Raw genomic sequence first — 20,540 nt, 5'->3', positions numbered from 1 at the left:
AGTTTTTGCAGGCAATCAGCAGGCCTATTCAGTCTCAACACTGAACACACCGAGTATTTCCCTTGGACCTCTGCGTTGTAGGAGAAGAGTGGTTGTGGTGAGCAACCAAGCTTCCTCTCTGAGGATGCTTGACTGGCATTAATTATGGGTTCTTTTAGGAATGATGGGGTTCCCAGTGATTAGGGGAAGTGATGAAAGCACTATACAGCAGGATAAGCATCACTGTCCACTCTTTTGCAAATACACTTGCAAATTACTGGCAGATTACGGTGAAGAAGATTACTGTGTATATATCCAGAAACAGTTTTACATTTGTCCATAAAGTGATGACGGGAAGAGGTTCAATAGGAGTTCTTCTGGTATGTTTCTGGAAGAAAGGGCTAGTACTCATGCAGTTAATAATGGATTAGTTAATGAAAAATATAAAACATAGAACTTGTGGCTAAAGAGGTTTGCTGATCTATATAGTGTTTTTGAAACTATTGGCAGAATCCAATCTAAAGCAATTTTTGTTGCTTCCTGAAATAATTGGAATGGAAAGATGTTTAACACTGGCTACACCGTGCCTTATGTGTACAGCAGTGTTGGAGAATGTATGACCCTTCACCCGTTCTTTGCCTACAACTCGTGTAAGACATAGCCAGTACACCAAGGATGAGAGCTTGGAAAAGCACATGGAGAGCTGCAAGTTGCTCCTCCCCAGCATATGGTAAGCCATGTATGGATAAAGTGGGATCTCCTGGACACTGGCCTATCATTTCTTATTGCTGGTGATGTTATCTAGGGAAGATTAAAGCTCTAGCTCAATAATTTTGTAGGGCCATGTGTTCCCTTTTTTAGTGAACTGTATGGAAAATAATGGTACAAAACTGGTTTCTGGTATACTGATTAGAAGTCTAGTAATACAGTTTCAGTTTGAAGCACCTGGAGACAAATACCACTAACTCTGGTTCCTAAAATTGCCCAGCTTTAGCATTCTGGTCTTGCAACCTCTTAGTCATCGATGCTAAATGATGTGACACATTTTATCAAAGGCATCTCAAGTTGAGTGTACAAACATTTTGAGAGCAACTGCATAATATTATTTGTTTAGATTAATTTTGGATTTGCTACTTTTATTAACCATTTCAAGGGTTTATTTATTTATTTATTTATTTATTTATTTATTAAAAAATTATATGTTGTCCCAATACTAAAAGTCTCTGAATGGCTAACAGAATACACTATAGGGTTCCCCAATAATGACTTTCCTTGGTTTATGAACCTATTTAGTCTGCTATTATCAAAATGGACTTTATGTCACATTTGATTTAATAATGGCAGGCAGAACAATTCTAAAGGGTTTGGGAGTGGTAAACATGGTGAACCCATTGCCTTAATCTAGAGCCTTTCCAAGGTGAGGTGTGTGTGTGTGTGTGTGTGTGTGTGTGTGTGTCTGGTGGAGAAAGGGAACAGAGGCAGCTGTGTTTACTCCTATTACTTTACAATAGGAGGGAGATTTCCCACAATAGGTTCAAGCTTGCTTAAGTGAGGGACCCATACCGGCCTTCTCCCAAGGGAGTAGTGGCATCGGATCAGGTGGATTCAAAGCTGGCTCTAATTTATCCATAATAGGATTTCATTTGGGGCTTGGTTTGCTATGGTTGGTAAGAGAATTGCTGACAGCAGCTTTCTGCCCCAGGAGTTGTCCACAGGTGCAACAGGGACTTCGGTGCAGTGGAAACAAGCGTGCCCCATCACCCCAAGCAGAGCTCCCCTTTGCAGGTGAAGGAGTATCATCACCATATCCTAATAGACCGTAATGATCTGTGCTGGGGTGAGATTAAGATTGCCCTGCAGGAAGGCAGCAACCTAGAGGACAGTGTAGACCAGATAGTCTGGCACTTTATTTTTGGGGGTGGGAGGTAGTATAGGATTGCAGAAACAGATGTCAGTTGCATCTTTTCCCATTCAAGGCAAATGAAAAATCCCAGAATTTATTTTTTAAACTCTGCCCAGTTACTGACAACAAATGGCCAATAAATAAAAATAAAAAAATATTGCACTGGCATGATAATTTCACAGTTCCAGAAATGCATTTTTTAAGTCTAGCCTTTACACTTTTAAAACTCTTCACTTTATATAACAAACACAGACCATGTTTGCTTTCTTGGAACAATCTACGGTTTCTTTTTTTTGGTATGCGAGGCCTTTTTGCTGAAGTGGCCTGTTACAGCAAAGGATGATTTTGTAAAGATTGTAGTTAGGGGCAATGTGTACTCAATATGTTTTCTAGGTGGATGTGTACTTCTGGGCAAGTGTAGAGATCTACAAACATACCAGCTTTAGCATCTGTTGAGTTAGTTGCAGGGTAGACTAAAATCAGGTCACTCACATCTTTCTCCCTGCCAAGCGTTATCTGTTCTGGAAAAGGCAGTGCAGTGCAATTCTATGGATAGCAGTGAACGGATTTAGCCAGCCAAATAAAGTTGATAATACAGTTTCTCATAGTAATTCCTCACCTATCAATTTAGGCTATGGTTCATTTTCTCATTTTCTGTAGTCCTATACAACACACACTTTTACTCCAGATTGAATTCTGTAAAAATCTAGTTCCATGTTTATCAATCAGATTGTACAATGGGAAATAAATCTGGCATTTTGTGCTACATATTTTTCTCATTCTTTAAAAATAGAAGACACATCATTGTAATTAAACAATTCAAAAACTGAGCAGGCAGGCAGTGGGTTACAAAATTGACATGAGACACAATATTCTTAAACTGATATGAATATAATATATAAAATTGTAAATATTTACCATGAATTTGAACAATTGTGTAAATTTGCTTTTGAAAAGTGTTGCTGTTTACTCCTACATGTGAGTGCATAAGTTTACAGGCACATACTACTCAAAGTTATCCTGTGGCAGTTCCATTGAAGTGAATGGGAAGTACTTGAGCACTGATGTGCATTTGTTCAGCTCCCATTGTAATCTGGCTGGTACAGATGAATGTTCTGAGATACTGTGCCCCAATATAATCTCCATAAGCCCTCTAATGAAATCCCATGTGCCTCCAGGGGTTTGTGCAGACACAGTCCAGTTGCCAGCATGTTGCACAACCATCCTCCTTTTTGTTCTCTTTTGAAGAGATGTTTCCTGACAACTTCTTGGTAGCTCCTGAATGTTTGAAATGATGAAATCTTTTGAAAAGCGTCCTTTTGTGCTATCTCACTTTTTGCAGCTCCTGTCTTAGCCATGATGGCAGTGGTTGTCCCAATTTGTGTAGAAGCTTTGACAGTTCCACATTGTGATCTCTGTAGTAGTTCGACAGAAAAACCCTGCACTGATGGATAAAAAAGCTGACATTTTATTTGGTGAGATACTTCACTGACTTTCTATTTTAGTTTACCTGGATCTGAACAAACTGCATTAGAAACTAATTAAATTAAATGAATATAGTAAACTAAATTAACAATGAAGACACAGGTATTTTTATCCATCCGATATAACCTTCCCTGATCTGGTCCAAATGCAACTCCCATCATTACCAGTCTGCATGGCATGGGAATTGAAATCCAACACATTCTGAGAGCACAGCTTGAAGGGCAACACACAGAAGATAGCAGGATGGGAACTAAACCTACATATACAACGTATTCATATACACATTAGCAGCTGTGACTTCACTTGTGGAGCTGTTTAGATGTTCACATGGAAGCATGAGGATGCAGTTGTGAGGTACCCCAGCCCCTAAGAGAAATGCTCCTGTTCAGAGCTCCTGGTAGCCTGGGACACATGCTTTGTAGTCCTATTCAGGAACTGACAGAGTGGGAAGATTCAAGGCTGAGGAGGAGAAAAGGGGCAGTGCTAAAAGGATCAGATACTAGGCAACATGAAAGACTGGGACCTTGGAGAATTGCTGTTAGACAGTAAATAAGATAGGGCAATATTCACACATACCCTGATTTCAAGTAACCCACTTTGAGTGATCTTGATTATGCATCTGGTAGATAAAAGAGCAAGCCATTTTGGCTAATCGGGTGGGATATAAATCTAATAAATAAGTAAATAGATAAGAATGTTAACCTGGAATAAAGAACTGAAGAGAGTGGGAAGTGGAAAAGCTAGGTCTCTGGGGCTAGATCCATGTGGACTTAAACATTATGTTCTTGAGTTTGTAGCATCATGTTCTGCTATGCTATGATGGAGTGAGCCAAAAGTAGGTAAGACACATCATGGAGAACCAGGTCATGGAGGACCTCACACAGTGGATGAATTGAAGGAGTTCATCTCGCCAGCGTTTCTCAACATTGGTGCTAATGAGAATTTGTGTCATAGTTTCAGGGACAGGTTCCTGGAATGCTGATGGAGGACAATTTGAGCACTTAAGAGACTAAACATAACCCTATCAGTACTGCATGCCTACTGTTGGCCCACCCTGTATTTAACATCACTGTTCCTGGTTTAACATTCACCACACTTTCATACTTACCATGAGACTGGTTTATGGGTGGTAATTTGTTGGACCTAAGGCTTGTGAAAATTCAGTTTGATTAATTATAATGGTTTAAGTCAGCATGTAGGGCAATTTCTTGTATTCCTGGATGTGGGTAAGTAAAAATATCTGTGTAGAATAATGTAAAATAAATGTTTGCAGTAGTGAAATTTACTGTGGAACTGCTCAGGTTCATGGTGCTTAATAGAAAAAAAAATCCTCACTGATGATACTTTATTACTTATTAATAAATAAGGACATTTACCTGTGTTTATAAATATAACACACACAAAATATTTCATTGGATCAATTTTTGGAAGTGCAGCAGTGTGCTATCCTCAGTTACCCAGAAACTTTCATCAAATTCAACACATGTCAAGAAGGATTTTCAGAGGTCAAAAGCATGCATAGTGCTGTCCCCATAATGGTTGATTGGGTGTTACTTCATGCATTTCCTGTCCTTATGGTGCTTTTCTGACTATCCATCTTGGAAGACAGATCTGGAAGAAACTGGAATCTAAGATAATCTGGGATATGATCTATGGTCTCACAGATCCTGTTTACTTATGTGGAATAATTATCTCTAATATTTACCTTCCATGTTAAAACTTGGTCCCACCTCATGCTTGCAAGTATTTTTAACTTCATTGATGAGATGTTTGAGGGGAAGAAGGTGAGTCCAAAGCAGACTCCTTCCCTTTCTCATTCTTGGTAGAGTAGATAGCTGAAGTGTAGGACACGTTCATTTGTAAAATTCTAGCCTTTTTCAGGTAATAAAACTGTTTGAATGGCTTGGAGCTAACTAAAAAGTTATTAAAACTAGCTATTAAAATGTGTAACTGTAATAGCTTTTTAAGTCGTACTATTTTCAAGAGGAACATTAAGCATGAACTTAATCCCCCACCAGTAAAATCAGTAGGACTTTGAAGTGTTTAATGTTTAGTTGAATCTTATCAGTTGTTTTTCTGATGAATAATACTTTACCTCAGAATCCATTGGAGGGTATTTTCTGCCTTTGCTCTTTCCAAGGCATTTTGTTTTTCCTTCTTCTAGGAGCTGACACCAGAAGCCTTTATGTGAGTCGAACCTGAAAAACACAATGTCTTTAAGTCCAATGAGAAGCATTCAGAGAATGTCTGCATTTACTAATAAAGAGAAAGAGTGACAAATTGTAGTCTTGTAGCCTGTTATCTGCTTAAGGGTGCAATCCTGTCAACTGAGTTCTTGGTGAATGGAAGTCCCTCACGAACTCGGAGGCTTCCTGTCATCCAGTGCAGGGCAGGAAGAACAGTGAAGGGATTCTTTGCTTCCCAAGCCTCCCACCCTTCACTTTTTGCTAGACAGACTTTTCAGCCTGTCTTACAATGGTGTTTAGAGGTGGAGAGAAGGAAGCAGGATAAGAGAGTGGATAGCTTGTCTCCTGGCTTCTGGAGTCTCTTTGCCTCCTTGCCCACTGACTCTTTCTCCCCTCTCCAAGGCTGATACTCCAACCTCAGAGTACAGCTGGCACAATTATTTCAGCACCAGCTGTGTGAGGGCAGATCTCTGGCCTCCCCTTCTGAGGATGGTCTGAGACATCAGGGGGCATCCCTGCTATCCTGTGGCTCCTCAGGCACACCTAGGGGCCACAGGAGTGGGCCCTAAGCTGAAGGCCAGTTCATGTACTGACCCCCAAATGAAGCATCGTGATTAGAGGCCAGAGCCTCAGCCATGTACTGCAGCTGCATTCAGTTGGAGCACTTCCTCCCAGCCCTCTTCTGCCCTTTGCTGCCATATGCTGCTGCCCCTTCACCATGGTAGACTAGCTTTTACTTGGCAGCAGGTGCAAGAAGCCTCTGTCTGGCATTTGCCTTCTTTGTTCTTTGCTATTAGCTTCTCCTGCCTGTAGCTGGGAAGGAAAAAACAGCCAATGGTAGAGAGAACAAAGGTGGCAAAAAACCAGGCAATGTATTTTCTCTTCTCTTTATCAACTAAAAGGCAAGAGTGACAATGGTGAGTTGGCAGCAGTGGTGTCAATTGCTCTGTGGGGAGAGAGGGGGCTTGAGGGAGGCAATTCAGCATCATGTGCCTCTTCGTGGCTGCCTGAACTTGTTGCACAGCCAGCCATGCTCTGTAAGTAGGATGGACAAACAGCCACCATGCCAGGGAGGTGCTAGGTACCAAAAAGATCTGGGACTCACGTCCGCAGACCAAAAACAAAAAGGCAGAAATGTGAATAAGCTTATTTACACACACTTTAAAGCCTATGTGTGTATGTCTTTCAAGAACCCTGTTTCCTAAAGATACCCCTATTTGCAAAAAGGTATCAATTTTCACATTTTTAAGATAAAGAAAAACTGCTCATGTTACAATGCCTGTCAAATAAATTGCAATGTGTCAGCAGACACTGATATGGCCTTTCATCCATCTTTTATACATGATAAAGGATTTGAATACATGAAAAAGAATGCAGATCCAGAATACATATATATGAACATATAAAGACACTGTTTATAAACCCCATATCTGTGTCTGCTGATTAACTAATGATTAACTGCTGACTATTTTGCAGTCAAGATGCCATGATCAGTTGATCTCAAAGCATGGGAAATGTGTATCATATTTCACGAAACAGGGAATTTCGCAGTGGTGTGTATGAACCCCATGTACTGTGGGGAATTTGGGGAAGCCTATTGAAAGAAGACAACTTTCCTGTCAATGATCATCCATCAACAGGAAATGTTCACACAAACCAACATATTGGTTGTTTGGATGACTAGCTATGTGATCCCTGCAGACCAATGGAGGCTTCTATGAGAACCTCATTAAGGCTAATGTGTGAAGTGGTTCTCATTAGCATGGTTATTACTGTTCCATTCCATTGTTCCTATCACTTCTTTCCCAAAAGGTGACCATATTACAATGCTTTCTGTCTGGGAGCTACTACTTACACAAACCATGACTGCATTCACACAACATGACCAGATCTACCTGATAGATGATCAAACGTAATCATGTTTTTCATCTTCCTCACGCATTCCTCCCACTGCTGGCATGCATCCCACTGTGCCTGGAATTCAAACCCAAGGTACATCGCTCCCTGCTTATGATGCCTGCCACTTCCTCATTAGTCCACACACAGAGGCTGGGTGACTGGAGAGGCTTCTACAGTTGCTACTCTTTCCAGAGGACTCTGTGGTAGTTGAACCCATGACCCTGGGTTCAGGCAACATGACAATCCATGTTATGGATTGGTAGTACAATAAAAACAGAACAAGCTTTTGTTTCTTATTGTGGTTTCTAAAGGCCAATCATAGCATGATGAAATATCACAAGTGGCCTCAGACCAACAAGAGAAACCAACAATGGTGAAGCAGCTACCATGGCTTGTTGTGTTACCTGAACTGAGCCCACAAAATAACTTCAGGTACTCTGCAAGAAGCCCTTTTGGTTGCTCCTCCATGGCAATCTTGCCACATGTTTTTGGATGGACAATACTTATGGGGAAGGGAGGGGAGACTCCCAACATGGAGACCATTTTCTATAATGGCCTGGGGTTTCTCTTTTTACTTTTGAGCTATAAAAAGCTGTAATCTGAAAATAGACATGCAAGTTTATTGAAGTCCGTGTTTAAAAGAAATAACTGAGACACATTTCCTGGTTTGTATAAAGGTAATAAAACCATTACATTTAAGATAACTGTTTTGTGGGTTTAGAACCTTTATACATCAAGCAATGGGTAGCAAGGAAGCCACAAGCAGGACTCTGTGACCACTGCCTATGGATGAGCAGGCCTGCTTCTTCCTTGTTCTTGCTGGCCTCGAAGCTCAGTAGATGAGAAGCAGACACTGTAATCACCGCCCAAGCTACATAGATGATGGTAAATGCCACTAGAAATATGGGCAATGTGGCACTTTCCCATATTTTTGAATTCCTGGTACTTTTGTCCCAAAGGTTTGCTGCAGCTGTTTTAGCAAAGGTGGATACTTATCAGCTTATATAACTTGAGATCTAGACAGCATACTAAAAAGCAGAGACATATAGTCTGACTTGCGTATAGTCAAGGCTATGGTTTTCCCAGTTGCAATGTATGGCTGTGAAAGCTGGACCATAAGGAAGGCTGAGAGCCAGAGAATTGAGGCCTTTGAATTGTGGTGCTGGCTGAGATTCCTGAGAGTCCCTTGGACCACAAGGCGATCAAACTGGTCAGTCCTAGAGGAGATCAACCCTGACTGCTCTTTAGAAGGCCAGATACTGAAGATGACACTCAAATACTTTGGCCACCTAATGAGAAGAAAGGACTCCCTGGAGAAGAGCCTAATGCTGGGAACAATTGAGGGCAAAAGAAGAAGGGGACGGCAGAGGATGCGGTGGCTAGATGGAGTCACAGAAGCAGTTGGCGTGAGCTTAAGTGGACTCGGGGGGATGGTGGAGGACAGGAAGGCCTGGAGGAATGTTGTCCATGGGGTCTCAATGGGTCGGACACGACTTTGCGACTAACAACAACATAACTTGAGAAGGGAAAAAAGTCATCAAAAGCTAAATTAATGCAGAGTGTAATTTTGCTGGAGCTGTGCCAGATCAGTTGAGAGAACAAGTTACTTTAAATGGAAATCTTAGCAAATCATTGCCTGTAATCAAGGCAAGGACAGGGAGAACAGAAAGCATGCACTGGAATTAAATTAAAAGTATATGGTAATAATTCACAGCAACCAGGTCAAGGGAAGAGAAGGTGCAGAAGAGGCTGAAAGCTGAATAGAATTACCCTGGGGCCGAATTTGATCCATTATGTCTTTACAATGCACTTGAGTTTATCTCACGGAAGATAAAGTCAGTTTTGCCACATACTCTACAATAAAGAACAGCACAATTGACTAAGAGGCATTAAATAGAGGTCTGGCTGGGAACAAACACCATTCTTTCTTTTTTTGAGAGCGTCTTCTTATAAGTGCAGACAATGGCATCTCATACAAAAGAACAGACTAAGGTTATCAATCTCATTTTAAGGGCAAGTGAATAAATGTTTAAATCCAAATGGTTTGTGTACATGACTATTTATTATATACTCAGTGGATGCTCTACCCTTGATACTGCTATTGTGGTGTCTTTCTAGCAGTCAAAAGAATTGACTTCATTCCTGCCTGCTTAGGGATGCCAAATCTTTTGCCGTGGAGCAAAGAAGTGGAAAGGCATTCTACTCTTCTTAGCCATTCAAAAGGCAGAACCAATTTACTGAAGACAGGCCTAGCTTTGTCCAGTCTCTATCCCTTCTTTTCTAACCCACTATATGTGTGATGCAAGCATGATTTATAGAAATAAATTTCTAACCAGTGGTTGAAGGCAGCTAAGTGATGAACTGCGTTGCAGCTTGTTAACACCTTAGACTGAAAAGCCTGACGTCATCAGTTCATAAGCAAGTGAAGATTTTCCATGGAAATTCAATAAAGCTTTTCTTAAAAAGCACACATTTGACATTTTTATTAGAAACAGAGAATGTGTTAAGAAAATTATATCTCAGCTGAGACAATGTGCGAAAGAAACTTTTGTTCAGCTACACAGCCCCTTTGGCTCATTCCTTCATTTGAACTATGATTAAACTGGAAAGTCTTTGGTTAAATCTAGTTTCCTATTTTGTCTGAATCCAGAAAAATAGTTGCCGATGTTGGAATAAGCCAGGACCTTAATCGCAGTTTGATTTTAGTTTAAAATCACAGCTTCTTCCAAAGCTAATAAACCATGTTTTCCTAGTTCAAACAAAACAGGAAAATATTATTATCAGTTTAACCATAGCGCCCTCAAAATGAAACAAAGAAACTGGGTGCACAGAAAAATGCTCAGTTATATTTTATTTCAGAATTTTTCATATCAGATTTGTTAAGCTGAAAAATGATAATCTGAACTCCCTCATTCCCACAATTTCTTCTGTACAACTTTATTATGCATGCTTTGTTAAATAAATCACTGAATTAACTCACGTTAGAGCTTCTGAGTAATTATAATGAGGAGTAACTCCAAGAAACTTCTGCACTTCATCCATTACAATAGCTGGGTCATTTCTCAGCTGCTGTCCATCAATAATTAGCAACTGAAAAAAAGTCAACTGTGAGTACTGCATTTAAAATTTATTATACACCACATTTCAAATTCATTTTTTCACATATGCGAAGCTCAGTCTTTAAAAGGAAGAGGGTTGCCCCAGGGATCAGTAATAAGCCCATTCATATTTATCACCACCTCCAGTGCTCTAGGAGGGTGGTAAATGGCTCACTAATTAAATCTGCCATGCTATTAAATTGGAAGTTGCTTGGGACACCCAAGATGGCAGAGAAATAAAGCTGAAGGACCAAGAGAAATTAGATCTATCAGTGCACAATTGAGTGTGATTTGCCCTGAATAATTCAATCAAATGCAGCTTTGCAAAAAACAAAACAAAACACCCCATAGCACATCAGCATAATTTCCTTTTTTCAGAATATCAATCAGTTGGTGACAGTTAATGTCAGAAGTAGAACGGTAAACTCAGTCCTTTGGGTGTGTGCCATATTTTAATTGCTTGTTATCCTCCAGGACCACCATGGTTGAACAAGAATCTCTCAGATGTAAAGCAGCTGATAGCTGAGAGACTAAGCCTCATTTTCAGGATGCCAGACAATGAGTCATTTGTCCAGTGAATTGGACATGCTGTTAGCTGGATACTGTAGAGGAACAATAATTTATCCCATAGAACCTCATTGAGTTGGTCCTGTCTGTGGTTCCTAAGACCTTCTATGGGACAGTAAAAGAAAGAATGTTAAGATTTTAAAATAAAGGGGGACTGCAGTATGCCCTGCTCCAAGAATGTATAGCTGTACTATTTCTGTCTTTTGGTGATGAAGTCTTTGCTTTTGGAATTGCCAGAAAGGATCAGCAACTGTTCAGATGATGGTTTTGAATCAGTGATACATTTAAAAACCAATTCAGAAAGCGATACTCTCTGCAAGGGAATAACTGAAACAAAAAGAATACGTTTCAAAGGAATGCAGAGTTGCTGTCAAGATATAGTATTGCTTACCTGATAAGGTGGAAAATAAGTTAGCCATCTTTCTATATGGGTGGCATACCAACCAGGTACTAGACATTTCTTCTGCAGAGCCTTAAGCTCTGATGAAGCATGATGCCCAGCAGTGATGACTTGATAGAAGGTAAACTTTAGAGCTGCAGGGTCTTTATGTGATCGCTGATGCTGGGAAAAAATGTTGAAGAAAAACTACTGTAAGGCAGAGTGACATGCTTATTCAATTTATAAACCACACTCAATAGTCCTACACAGGGCACTGTACAACCTACAACAAAAAAATCATAACTTACATACATTACACAATGAATAATATTTAAAAGTTGTTAAAATCCATTAAAATAGTACCACTATGACTACTACATAGTGCCTTACCAAATATTTATCCTAAGCCAGCATAGTTACCACTGTAAACTTATAAAAGCAATCAATCAAAGATTAAAAATTATTCAATACAGTTCAGTTAATTATTCAAATAACTGGAAAATAGAACAGTTTTTGCCTGGTGCCAAAATGATTGTAGTGAGGGCGGCAGGTGAATTACTGTGGGGAGCTGATTCCAAAGATAAGGTACAACCACTGAGAAGGCTCTTCTTCTGTTCACCATCCCATTCACCTCCTTTTGGAATGGCTCTCCAAGAAGGGCCTCTGAACCAGATCTTAACAATCAGGTGGGTACATGTAATTTCTGATCTTTTTTCTTCCACACAGTTAATGCCCCCTACTAGGCTTAGTGCCAATTATAAGTTCTATAAATTAGTCTTTTTATGGAGACTAAATTATATGATAAATAAGTCTTTCCCAACGTTGTGCCTTCTAGACATGTTGGATTATAATGAGTTCATCATGCTCACCCAGCTTGGCCAGCCTCAGTGGGTTTGATGAGGATTATCATCCAACACACCCAGAGGGGACAAGGTTGATAAGTCAGGTCCAGTAAGGCACTGCATTGCCTATTTTGAGTGAATTTCTGACAAGATAGGGTCCAGATAAACAGCAAAAGTAAATAGAAGCAAAACTACATAATACTTATTGCTAAAATCTTTGATTGATAGTTCTGAGTTCTAACCAATATGATGAAATGCTTTGTTTACACATTACCTCATTTGATTTGGTGTTACAATCTCAGTAAGAGGGAACAACTAGTCCCTTAGCTGGGAAATGTAACATACCAGATGTTTTACACACATTTAATGATTACCTCAGAAAGGGGAAACAGCTTGTAGTACTGCTGTACCAATGACAGCCTCCAGGTCTGCCAATTGCACAGAAGCTTTGAAGCTTGCAAACGTGTGCACTAGTCTTACACATCAGTAAGGGGATTGAGATTTGATAGACAAGCTTGCCAGAGAGAGCCACAGATTGTTCTGCCTGCTGGGCACATGTCCTACCTTTAGGTGTGGTAGCCTAACTTGCTGCTAATGCAGCAAATGCAGATCTACAATATCAGGTTGTTACTGCAATCTTTTTCCCACTGAGGACAAAGCCTGTGGCCAATAATGCGGCACATACTTTGCACACAGAAGGTGTGCTTCCTAAATTCAACCCCCAGAATGTCTAATTAGAGCTGGGCTTGACTTCTGTCCAAAACTGGTAGTGCTGATGCAACGCAGTATGGAGGATACTGAGCTGGATGCACCAGTTAAATCAGAGTAGATATCCTCAACATCTGTGCTGAAGTTAAGGCCTTTAGATCATTACTGGCAGCTAGTCCATTCTAAACCTATAGATTAAGGCTTAAAATTGAAATGGTGCTCTATAGCTCAGAATGAAATTAAGATGCATAATAGATATGTGCTAAAGAAAGCAACCCAAAATGTTTTGCCATATATTCATCAAGAGTCAGCATTAATTCTTAATGTTTCTACCTGATACCAGGAGTATGCTCGATCTGATGGGTCAATAAGAATGGTGATAATTTTTGCCTTGGGAATCAATGAAGCTACTCGTTTAGGGGCTTCTTCAGAATGGAAATAGTTGGCACTCTTTTCAAAGAGAAAGTCTGTGGTGACATTGGACGGTGCAGGAAAAAATTCCATGTACCTATAAAAAGAACAGGTTAGATGGTCTAAGCACTATATACAAATACATTCCTCTAGCAATACAAAGTATGTCTTGTTTATGTTTCATTTATGTGGAACTAACGATAGAGGAAATGAGCAAGTGAAAGCAACCCAGCCTTTGTGCTTGTCTGATAAATCATACTTGCTAACTAGATGGTGAGACATTTACAAAGCACCCTACCACAGAACTGGAATAATATTTTACAGAGATTTTGGAAGAGGAGACTTTATTGATGGGAACTAGCATATGTTAGATTTAAACATGCCAGAACCAGCAACCATTCTGACAGTTTTCTGGTTTGTAGTGGAGGCTTCTGTGGCAGGGAAAAAATAAAACAAGCTTGCTATGCACTCGGACATCCATCTCACCAGCCTTGTTAGAGTGAAGAGCATATATAAGTATCTCTGAACTGACAGAACTACAGTTTCATTCTGCTTTCACCACTGTGGACATATTGAGTCACAGACAATATCTTGTCCCTGCAACTATCCTTGTTAAATATTAGAGTCCATGGTAGACAATCTGTTCTGAAGAGGAAGAGGAAATTTCAGCATTCTTTTACTTTTAAAAACACATTTCATTTTTTCTTAATTACTGGACAATATCCTATTAAATACTGAGTGTTTCATGGACAGTTCATATAAAATTAGCAGCTTTTTGGAAATGGAAGAATCTAAATAATGACAGAAAGACACTGGCCTGATTCGCACATAATTCTAACCATGCTGTAGTTAAAACATAGTTTGTTGCAAAACAGCTCACGGTTCTGATTTCACATATAACAGCTCATAGTTTAAACAACATTGACACAGCCCAACAATGAACCATGGGTTCTGTATTCTGAGTTGTATGTGGTTACATCACATGGGTAAGTGCTATGTGTGAACAAAGCCAGGATTAGCAACATCTGAGATGGTAAATCTTTTCACCATCCAAATGGTTATTTCACATTTAATTATCATCATCTAGTAGATGGTTTTAGAATAAGATTTCACCATGAAAATTGAAACTATATGACCTCACTTATCCTAAGAATTTAGAATGTTCTTCTTCAGCTTCTATGTAGGATGATTGAAATCCATGGAGTTCTTTCCTGCTATGTTGGATCTCTCCCTTGAGCTAGAAAGTTCTTCCTTTATTTGCTGAACATTTCTCAAAGAAGCAAGAGAAGCTTTCTATGACATGGGCCTTCTCAAGGATTCTTTTTCCATTATTCCCCACCTGAAATCTACATAATTTCCTCAGTACTAATGTTGCAGTTGGTTACTCAGTAGAAGGCACTGTACACAATTCACCTGATTGAAGAACAGAAATACTTTTTCAGAGAATCTATTGATTTGAGTGAGTTTGCACAGGTAAACTTTCCAATGATTGGGCTCTTTTGCACTTGTAAGGAGTAAAGCACAAAGTTATCTATAACACTGTTAGGTTCATTACTCCCCACTTGGTTTTGACCCAGGACTGATTTGAGACAAAAAGAGAAGTGGTTTCAAAGTAGGAGTAAAAGGAAGTAGGCTAGGTTGCAAGTCCTAGTCATGCCAGCTTAAAAGATGGTATCAGAACATCCAACTCCACTTCAAGCACTTTTACACTGCATGCTCCAGCACATGTAGAAAGTTTAAAAAACTTGACACAGACATAGCAGGAATGGAGCAGTGGACCATCACTAATTTCTATTTACCAGTAGAGTAGACAAGTACTGACTGGTTCAGAAAATACAGGAACACATGGGTTGAATATAAGTTAAATGTGGGTTATCACTAAAGTGTGCATTACTGATGAAATACGGGTTACCCTTTTGTTCGAACTCAGTCATACTAATAAACGATGGTTTAACCATGAGCAACCTATGAAATGAGCCTAGGCTTTGTTGTTAGTTGTGAACTGTGGGTTGTTAGTGGTTAACCATGGTTTATTCATGTAGCTGGGTTTGGACAACATGATAACCCATGGTTCAATGACAATCTGCACTCAATCCATAGTTAATTCTTGAGTGTGATTTATTCTGTTGTATCAACCCAGTCAATGTATTACTTATTTATATTATATTTTAGGGACACTTGTTCTTCTGTGTAGGCAGGGGTTGGATTTATACCAATCATGAAGAGGAAAGAAACCACATTAGCAGGTTAGTTGCAGCCATCTTAATTAGCATCATTACCCTTGTTTGGCATGGATTGTCAAGTATGAACTGGACTAGGGTGGAAATCTGAAGTGGTTTGTAAACCTTCCTAAAATCCCAGAACACACTATTGTTTTCCGGGAAGTTTGTAAACCATCCTAGCCACCCAACCTCACTGGGTTCTGACATCACAGCAACCTGTGCCTTAATTAGCTAGCTTGAGGTCAGCACACAATTGGAAAAAATAAGCTGTCATAGCATATTTTCTCTTAGTGATTTTGCAGACCTGCCTACTCTCATCCCTACTAAAGGCACAATTCAATAGCTTGTGACTAAAACTTTACTATAAGTTATCTTCCTTCATACAGTTAGCAGTATCTCATTGACTTATACACACATTTTCCAATAATGATGAAAATTAAGAAATCACAGATTGGTATTCACTGCATTTGTAACTGAGCTACATTATCTGCACACATGTTATTTTTAGAGAACTAGCAAAAGTCCATTTCAATCTGCACGCATACACTCACATTAGATATGGTAATGCCATTTTTTGCAATGTGCATACTATATAAACTTTTAGATTTATACTAGTAACCCATCTTACCAATCAATCCCCCTGTGGTAGTTATTTCTATTAAAGAACTGTACCTCCTCAAAGGTTTTGGGGCTGGGGGAGTTACTAATGATGGAAGGATGCATAATCAGGAACAAATACAAAGCTGTGGTGCCTGTAAAGAGAATAAAAATCCAAGAGTTGAGACAAGACTTCTGTCAAATCCTAATTTCATGCAAGGTAACATTATTTTCCTTATAGCTTTTGTGAGCATTGTCCTGTTTATGCCAGCAAAGGCACCTTTTAATGTACTTTACAAATACATTAAAATATGTGCAAGGCTTTATTCAGTGAACAAAGAAGTGAACAGTGAAAAAGCTGTCCTCAGTCAAGTCTGAGCTGAAATTTATTTAAGCAACAGATGACCTGCAGTATCTATACTGAGATTGCAAACATTTACATTGTACAAGACACACTGATTTCAAGAAAAGCAAAGGTTCGGCCACCAGTTTACAGGGCAAAATTGGTGGAAGCAGGCATCTGGGTCAAGCAGGGCAGGAACCACTACTGGAGGGTGTTTTTGCTTTGGTATGCTGACCCGGAACTTGACAATGAACTTGAAGCATACGGATAAAGCACTGCTTCAGGTCTATGAAACCAACAGTATAGGCCTCTGCTATATTGGGCTGAAGTAGAGCTCAGTTCTAGGTCACTGCTGCTGCCAGTTCACCTTTTCCTCTACCAAACTAATTCATATAAATTAAGCTCTCACCAGTTTTCTGGGGTCCAATAACCAGGAATTTTGGCAAACGATCACAGGTTTTTTCTTTAGACCAGATATCTCTGTGCCGCTTGTCATCACAAGGGTTCTAAGTTGAGGAAAAAACAATTGAACATAATATTTTTTTTTGTTCGCCATTTGTCTAAACTGGCTAAATTGTCTAGTTATATATGCATGTTGGAAGGAAGACAAAAGCAAAAACTTCCATTGAAAAATTAGGTTTCTGCTTATTAATTTTGGAATGATGAATGCAAAATAAGTACTGCTATTGGGAATAATATTATCATATAATAATCTAAATAGCTATCTGGTTCCAGGGTAAAAGTATTGCATAGTTTTATGGAATGATCAGAAAAATTGCAGCACATTCCTATGAATGTTTACTCAGAAGCAAGCCCAACTGATTTAAAGGGGGCTTATTCCTCAGTGTTCATGAAGCTGCAGGTTCAGTTTAATATTTATATCTCAAACTGTATTTTAAGAAATAATTTGAACTAGTCTATTTTAAATGTTGAAGGGAGAGCTTTGTATATCATTGAGCAGACTGTTCCTAAGCTAAGGTTTATTAATTGAAGTTAAGGTTTATTCATTTTGTTGGTAGAAGGGTACCATTGGATAACATTGCTTATATTATACCTGTGGCTATACTTAACTGTTTTTCACACACACACTTGAGAACAAGATAAAACCAAACAGTACTTCCTTTGGAGCATTATACATACCAACACTTTCCAAATCTGGGAAAATTTCCAAATCTGGGCTACTATAAATGTTAGGTACAATCCATCTTTCATACCATAGATAAAAATGCTTATATATATTCTTGTATTAATTTTTTTCTCCAGTACCAAATAAATTTATCTTTTTCTTATAAAATCACATCTTATACATTTGTACTCTATGCCAAATATCATTTTTTCCTATTTGTTGTTAGCACTCAGGCAGAACATAACATGTTTTGCAACCATATTCGGTTATTTGGTGTAATCAATTCCTTTAAATTATCCATTAGTTGGACCATTGAATTCATTGGCAATTTAGGTCCACAGTTGTATCTTGCATCATCTGAATCACATTAACCTAAAAAATATCTTATATCTCTACAAGATCATCACATATGTTTGAAGTCTGCACAAAATCAACCGTATCTCCAATATATTGCCACAATTTATATAATCTGTCAGGTGTTAAATGCCACATACAAATAATCTTTAAAAAGCTCTCTTGCAACATCATTGACATATAGGTAGGGGCCTCTTGTACATACACCTTTCCATTGCTTAGCCAATTAAACATCTTTTACAGGTTGACTATTATTTTAATGTCATTTTAATTGTTATTTTTTGTACTACATAGATGTCCTTTCTCTCTCTCTTTCTCACACACACACAGGGAGAAGGAGAGGGAGAGACTGTTTTGTGAAAAATTACTCAGTAGCAGTATTACAAACTTAGTGAACTGTACAGATTATTAGTTCAGGCTAGTCTGTCTGAATTTGTGAAATCAGCATGCGGACTGTGCCAGATTTTTAGGTTCAGTTTTCCTTCCTTCAATTAAAAAAATCACATATATTTTAAAATTCTTCAAAATCCTTTATCTGGAGAGGGAGATCTCTTCATATGGCAATATGCTGTACCTGGCTGAAAACAATCGATAGAAGCTACTGATGTCAGCGGAGAAATGCCCAGAGCTAATACTGATTTTATCTTGGCATATAAAGGTAAAATTGTATACTGCATATACTGAAAATCATATAAATGAACTGTTCTGCCTCGGTGTACTCTCCAAATCCCATCTTGCAAGCATATTGGAACTTCACCTGCTCTATTGCCCAGGAGGTGCTTTGTTAACCAAATATTGGTTAACAAATTTGTAGCGCTGTTAATATGGCTGCTGGACAATGTATGTTGATGTTTGTTACTACCAGATCATCTTCCTTATTGTAGGTGTGTGAAAGGATATTACTCAATTATTCTGAAGCAAAGAGATATAATTGGCATGTCTGCAATGTACTGGTATAGCAAAAGTGCTTTTTATTTATAACATCAAACATTTAAATTTTGAACTTGAACAAGTTCAAATTATTTTACAGAATCAGAGTGCACAGAAGATAAAGCAAGCCGATCCCCAACAGATAAGGCAGCAGTGCTCTTGGCCATCTTACCTGCCAAAGAGGGTCCTTTTGCTCAGGGAAGAGCTCAAAGTACTTGTGCGCAAGCTGAGCAGGAGGCAGGGTCTGCAGCTTCAGGTTAGTCCAGCTCTGAACAAAATTGGCCAGATTGACAAAGGTGTACAAACCTAGTCGGTCATTCCCGTAGTTAGACAAGTGAGTCATGAAGATGCTGATCTTAAAAGGGGGGGAAAAAGACATTTTTCTAATTTTATCGCTAGATGGCAGTGGAGTTACAAGGGAGTATGTTATTCTGTGTATTTGCCATTAAGAGAAAGAGAGAATGCTATGCAGTAAAGTCTGTGTATTTGCACATTTTTGATTATTTTTAACTCTAGCTACAGCATTACATGTTTGACTATGTCGCCTTTTGAGGTATCGTCTGTAATTATCTAACATTTGTGAACTCAAACTTTGTGAGTGTTCTTTATAGCTGATTATATAACTCAAATGTTATGCTGAGTCTAAGGCACTGTGCAACACACATGCACTCACATCAAGAGGAAATTGCAAGGGCACCAGGAAGTGGTAGAGCTATAATGGATCAAAAAATATCCTAGCATGCAACAGTCATGGACATGAAAAGCCATAAAGTGGGATGGAGATGTTAAAGTAGGAAATTGGTAAAGTTGAGTGCCTTTATCAATTATAAATATAATATGAAGGAAGCTTTGCAGAATCAAAGCTGTAATTAATATTTTTATGCCTAGCAAGTATATGAGTGAATGCATGCCTGTCATTAAAATGCACGTACATCTCAGTGTGAAATCCTACTAATAAGTAGTAACAGCTAAATTATCATTGCCAGAATATACTACATAGTTTTTTGGGTTCCTAAAACTGATTAGCATGTCATCAGTTTTCAGTAGCTTTCTTTTGTTCTTAAATGTAAACGATGTAAGCAAAGTGCAGGCTACAAATATTCCAATGAAAAATTCACATAACATCTATACCACATGGGGAGAGTAATCCCAGAGTCAGGGCATCCATAGGATCATTTTGGATTTCTGGTACTGAGGCTGAAAAATTGCTGTGACTTCAGAGCTGAGGATCTACTTTTGGCTCCCCGTCCCTCTCCCAGGTGGTGAAACAAGAATTGTTTAGTGGGCATTCCAGTGAGGCAGGGAAGGAAGGTGTCCAGCACCAGCAGATAAAAATCATGCCAGCAGTACCATATCTATCTTCCTCTCTCCTTCGAAATGCCAAAATGCCCATTAAAGGCCAAAATTTGCTGTATAGCTCTTCTGCAGAGTGGGCGGACTTTGGAGGAAACTGTCTTCAAATCTTTTAGGTCAAAGATGTGGTGTATTTGAGCAAAGCAAAGCGAACAAAG

General features: G+C 39.0%; 1 protein-coding gene across 1 annotated transcript in view; it reads right to left on the bottom strand.

Moving 5' to 3' along the window:
* Positions 1–2,964: 2,964 nt before the first annotated feature.
* The window catches only part of LOC123023103 (bifunctional heparan sulfate N-deacetylase/N-sulfotransferase 3), an 81,979-nt gene continuing 64,403 nt past the window's right edge, over positions 2,965–20,540 (bottom strand). The window contains exons 7-14 of the mRNA XM_044429498.1: positions 19,202–19,384; positions 17,029–17,125; positions 16,308–16,431; positions 13,380–13,554; positions 11,509–11,679; positions 10,433–10,542; positions 5,463–5,565; positions 2,965–3,326 (exon numbers count right to left, since the gene is read on the bottom strand). Coding sequence (XP_044285433.1) covers positions 3,207–3,326; positions 5,463–5,565; positions 10,433–10,542; positions 11,509–11,679; positions 13,380–13,554; positions 16,308–16,431; positions 17,029–17,125; positions 19,202–19,384 — 1,083 coding nt within the window. The 3' untranslated portion in view covers positions 2,965–3,206. The remainder of the gene's footprint in view (positions 3,327–5,462; positions 5,566–10,432; positions 10,543–11,508; positions 11,680–13,379; positions 13,555–16,307; positions 16,432–17,028; positions 17,126–19,201; positions 19,385–20,540) is intronic.

The sequence above is a fragment of the Varanus komodoensis genome, unplaced genomic scaffold (assembly GCF_004798865.1).
Source record: "Varanus komodoensis strain SLA01 unplaced genomic scaffold, ASM479886v1 scaffold2, whole genome shotgun sequence".
In the NCBI taxonomy this organism is placed as follows: Eukaryota; Metazoa; Chordata; class Lepidosauria; order Squamata; family Varanidae; genus Varanus; species Varanus komodoensis.
This window is presented reverse-complemented; position numbering and strand designations above follow the sequence as displayed.